The sequence below is a fragment of the Scomber japonicus genome, chromosome 17 (assembly GCF_027409825.1).
Source record: "Scomber japonicus isolate fScoJap1 chromosome 17, fScoJap1.pri, whole genome shotgun sequence".
NCBI lineage: Eukaryota > Metazoa > Chordata > Actinopteri > Scombriformes > Scombridae > Scomber > Scomber japonicus.
The window spans coordinates 5,718,548-5,723,547 of record NC_070594.1 but is presented as its reverse complement, the minus strand read 5'-3'; the positions used below and the strand labels follow the sequence as shown (position 1 = coordinate 5,723,547).

The 5,000-nt window shown below is 35.9% G+C and overlaps 2 protein-coding genes across 2 annotated transcripts in view; one reads left to right on the top strand and one right to left on the bottom strand.

Annotated features, from left to right (window-relative positions):
- pex3 (peroxisomal biogenesis factor 3) overlaps positions 1-1,989 on the bottom strand; it is a 9,295-nt gene extending 7,306 nt beyond the window's left edge. Inside the window, exons 1-3 of the mRNA XM_053337561.1 lie at positions 1,818-1,989; positions 463-594; positions 262-343 (exon numbers count right to left, since the gene is read on the bottom strand). Coding sequence (XP_053193536.1) covers positions 262-343; positions 463-594; positions 1,818-1,890 — 287 coding nt within the window. The 5' untranslated portion in view covers positions 1,891-1,989. The remainder of the gene's footprint in view (positions 1-261; positions 344-462; positions 595-1,817) is intronic.
- Positions 1,990-2,966: 977 nt separating this feature from the next.
- adat2 (adenosine deaminase tRNA specific 2) overlaps positions 2,967-5,000 on the top strand; it is a 3,608-nt gene continuing 1,574 nt past the window's right edge. Inside the window, exons 1-3 of the mRNA XM_053337572.1 lie at positions 2,967-3,149; positions 4,272-4,376; positions 4,505-4,655. Of these exons, the coding sequence (XP_053193547.1) occupies positions 3,078-3,149; positions 4,272-4,376; positions 4,505-4,655 (328 nt within the window). The 5' untranslated portion in view covers positions 2,967-3,077. The remainder of the gene's footprint in view (positions 3,150-4,271; positions 4,377-4,504; positions 4,656-5,000) is intronic.

Sequence of the window (5,000 nt, the reverse complement as noted above, 5' to 3'; positions counted from 1 at the left end):
AGTGTTGGTAGCAGAGAAAGAGGCTGATTTTTACACAACTTTGAAGCCTAATTTCATATATTTGGTGATTTTTTTAATCATTCAAATTTGGCAGGGTGGTTAACAACACACTTTTCTGTGGTATGTCAAACTCAGAACACATATTTATTCTTACTTTACACGGACTTTAATGGTTGAATATACAGTAAGTGTGTTATATATTTGTGTGTTAGCTGATTGAGGGATCATTTGTTTAACACCACTAAAGATGCTTTTACTCACTTGGTCTTGAGTAGTGCGGTGAGACTTTCTGAGTTGAGCTGATTGACGATGGCTTCTCTCAGCGGGGGCAGCATCGACAGCACTGTGACATAAAAAACACTCTTAAATCTCACGTGAATTTTGACTTCCTGTATCGTAGCTTTGATCCAGCTGAACTCTAAAGAAATAAAGAGACAGAGAAGCTGAGTGTGAGCTGGTTACCGGTCATGTTGCACGTCCTCTGGTTGCTCTCGAAGTGGAACTGCCGTCTGGCTTGAGCGATGTACTCCGTCGCCTCCCTCTCCTGGATGTCCCTGATCTTCGTCTGGGCATATTTACCCAGGAAGTACACTCCTGGGGGAGGCACGGCAAGTTAGGAGGAGTATAAGCTCATAATAAATACAGTAAATAACACGAAATCCAACTTTAATGATTGGTAGATTAGTCGTCAGCTGTTTTTGTTTAATGATTGCTTCATCGTCTGGATGACAAAATGTACAAATTATCTTGTTCTAGCTCCTAAAATGTGAATATTTCTGGTTTCTTTGATAATAAACTGAATATATTTGGATTGTGGATTATCAGTCAAGACAAGAAGACATTAAAGAACAACATTGTGGGCTTTGGGAAGCAGTAGTCGCCATTTATTAACCATTTTCTAACATTTTATAGATTAAAAACTAAAAATAATATTGCACAATCAGTAGTTGCAGCCCTACTTTGGTATGAGTCACAATTGCAGGTCATTTAATAGATTAACACCTACCATATCTATAAATGTGTCTATTGTAAAGCAAAGAAAAGAAGCTATAAGGTGTTAAAATAAAAATAAAAAGGGTCATACTCTAAATAATCACATCCTATGATTTCCAAAAGCTTTTAATAAGCTTATAAATACACTTTTAAAGGATTTTCAGGCCTTTGAACACATGCTGATGTCATTACTAGATTAATTATCACCATTTTATTACCAAATAAGTAGACATTTGATAAGACATCTTATATTTCCAGCTACAGGAGACACATCTATATAACACTGACCTAGCAGTAGTTTAGTTAAAGCTGTTATTCACCTGTTATAATTCATTTCTACTTTGCATTAAAGCAGCTTAGTGATTTAATAAGTTATTACAAAGCTAACTAACTAGCAGCCCTCACACCAAACTTCATTCAATTTTCTATCAATTTAAAAATGTATTACTCATAAAAAGCAACACCTAAAATAAGACATAACTAAACACTTTCTCTGAGTTACAAGTCATTTATAACTCGGAATAAATAAATATCATTTAAGTTAAATTTCTGACTTTTATGGCTTAGTTTTGCCTCATTTAGCTCCCATTAAAATACACCTGGTGGGAGGCTGAGAGCAAGGAAACAGCTGATTATACTATAAATAATGTTGTTTAATGGAGATAAAATATATGCCAAATTAAAAAGACACTCCTCTATATTGATAATAGCTATTTAAATATGTCTCAAATTATGAATATTTTAACATATAGTCAAAATAAGATTATAAGTAGAGTTTTTCTGCTGGAGTCTGGCGTGTAGCTCAGCTGCTAACAGGAACTCACCTCCAACTACAGCTGCGGAGAAAATAAACTTCCTTTTATGGCGTTTAATAAAACTCCAGATAGACGAAAACATCCTCGCACAATGAGGGATTCACGAAGATAAAAAAAACTGCCAAAAAAACACCTCGTACTAGTTTAAAGTTTGTGCGGATTATTTTACGGACATGTTTAACGTGCTGAGCGTCAACGGGAGAGAGATACGATGAGACTTCCGGTTACGGATTTCAAAATAAAATCAGTCAGAGGGACCAAACCACTATTTTTGCTGTAATACTGCATACTACATCACTCATAATACTGCAGTACTTTTACTGTAGTACTGCATACTACATAACTCATTATACTGCAGTACTTTTACTGTAATACTGCAGTACTTTTACTGTAATACTGCATACTACATCACTCATAATACTGTAGTACTTTTACTGTAATACTGCATACCACATCACTCATAATACTGCAGTACTTTTACTGTAATACTGCAGTACTTTTACTGTAATACTGCATACTACATCACTCATAATACTGTAGTACTTTTACTGTAATACTGCATACCACATCACTCATAATACTGCAGTACTTTTACTGTAATACTGCATACCACATCACTCATAATACTGCAGTACTTTTACTGTAGTACTGCATACTACATAACTCATTATACTGCAGTACTTTTACTGTAATACTGCAAACTACATCACTCATAGTACTGCAGTACTTTTACTGTAATACTGCATACTACATCACTATAATTCTGCAGTACTTTTACTGTAATACTGCATACCACATCACTCATAATACTGCAGTACTTTTACTGTAGTACTGCATACTACATAACTCATTATACTGCAGTACTTTTACTGTAATACTGCAAACTACATCACTCATAGTACTGCAGTACTTTTACTGTAATACTGCATACTACATCACTATAATACTGCAGTACTGTTACTGTAATACTGCATACTACATCACTCATAATACTTATATACTTTTATTGTGATACTTTAACTACATCAGACTCAGTATATTTCATATTTCCGGTTTTCTTTCTATCTTACTGTTTTAACTTGACGCATCAAAATGTGGAACATCCGGTCTTGGTCCGACCAATATTATCTTCCCCCTCTTCCTCCTGCTGCATGCTATGAACACTACAGCTGTAGAAATCGTCCCTAAAAAGTGAAATAATAAGCCTTAAACTTCATTAAATGTGAGTTATACGAGTTTTACTGAGGTTTAATAGTAGTAATTGTTGCCATGGGAACGGAGGAGAGTTTCTGCCCCTCTGATGAAGATGCTGAGAGATGGATGTGCAGCGCGTTTCACATGGTGGGTGATCGATAATGGACAGATATCAGCAATCAATATATTAATAATTCAGCTAGTTATAATGTTAAGACTACTTTGTTTTAATACTGTTAATAACTGAGCTTTTATCGCTTATTTGCCAACTATTCAATGAATGGCCAAAGTTGATTCCAGCTTCTTAAATGTGAATATCTTCTAGTTTCTTTTCTCCTGTGCGACAATAAGTATATTTATATAGTTTTATCCATTTTATTGTTTTTACACTGTTGCTACCTGATATTGTGCAATATGCTTTACTGCATCATTTTACCTTTTGAAGCACTTTTTCGTTATTTTATGTTATATATGTTTGTGTTTTTCTGTGCTTATTATGCATTTGTTGTTTATGTGCAGCTGACATTTTTAGCCCAAGACAAATATCCTTCAAGACAATAAAGTTCATCTAATCTAATTATCTTTAATTTGTGGATAAAACATGACATTTGAGGTGAAGTGAGCATGTGTTTAATGTGGGTAACACTAGCTTAATTGACACTACTCTTCATTTTCTTAAATTTTTTGGACCTAATAACTAATCGATTAATCAACAGATCAATTAATGATGAAAGTGATCCATTAATTGAAGCCTTACACTGAAGTTTGTATCATAAAATGTCATGTAAAAGGCCTCATAGTTTTCATTACCAGTGAAATTGTTGATTTTTCTCTCAATTAATCCACAAGTTCAGGTCAGACAATAGTGAAACATGTCGATCACTGTTTCTCAAAAGCTGAATAAGATGTTTTTTAAATGCTTTCTTTAGTCCTGAACAACAGTCCTCAACCAAAAGATATTAAAATATTCACACACTCATCGATTATTGGACTAATTGTTGCAGCTCTAGACACACATTTCTTTCCTTAAAGAGTCTTTAAAGTCTTAAAATGCAACCTAGAACATTTATATCATTAAACTATCACTTTAACCTGAAGAGAAACAGATTTTTTTCTTCATATAATTCAGTTTAGTCTAATTTAAACTCAGTCATGCAACATTTTAATGTAATCAGCCATCAGTAAGGAACAAAAGCTTCTCTATTGTTTGATGTATTGGTGACTGTCTAACTGCTCATGTGTTAACGTCATGTGAATGTGTCTCTGCAGGCTAAAGACGCTCTGGATAACGGAGAGGTACCGGTCGGATGTCTGATGGTCTATAACGATGAGGTCATCGGGAAAGGACGCAACGAGGTCAACGAGACCAAAAATGTAAGAAAAATGACGAATGAGTCGTCTCTGAACAAACCTCAGTCAAACCCTGCTAAACATTTCATTTCTGTGTGTGTGTGTGTGTGTGTGTGTGTGTGTGTGTGTGTGTGTGTCTGTGTGTGTCGCAGGCCACTCGCCACGCTGAGATGGTGGCCTTGGATCAGGTCCTGGACTGGTGTCGCCATAGCAACCTGGATGTGAGGACTGTGTGTGAGCGAACGGCCCTGTATGTCACCGTGGAGCCGTGCATCATGTGTGCTGCAGCCCTGCGTCTGCTCAGTATCCTTCCCTCTGTGTGTGTGTGTGTGTGTGTGTGTGTGTGTGTGTGTGTGTGTGTGTGTGTGTGTGTGTGTGTGTGTATGATCCCAAGTAATAAAATGCTGATTTTTGGGTCAGTGGTTAAGTTTAAGTCTCCAGGAAATGAATGTGAGTCTATGTAAATAAATAAATGCCCCAAAAATGACGTAAGTATGACTGTGTGTATGTGTGTGTGTGTGTGTGTGTGTGTGTGTGTGTGTGTGTGTGTGTGTGTGTGTGTGTGTGTGTGTGTGTGGTTTAGGGCTACAACTAACAACTATTTTCAGTAGTCATTCATCTGCTGATTTTTTGTTTTGTTTAATGAGT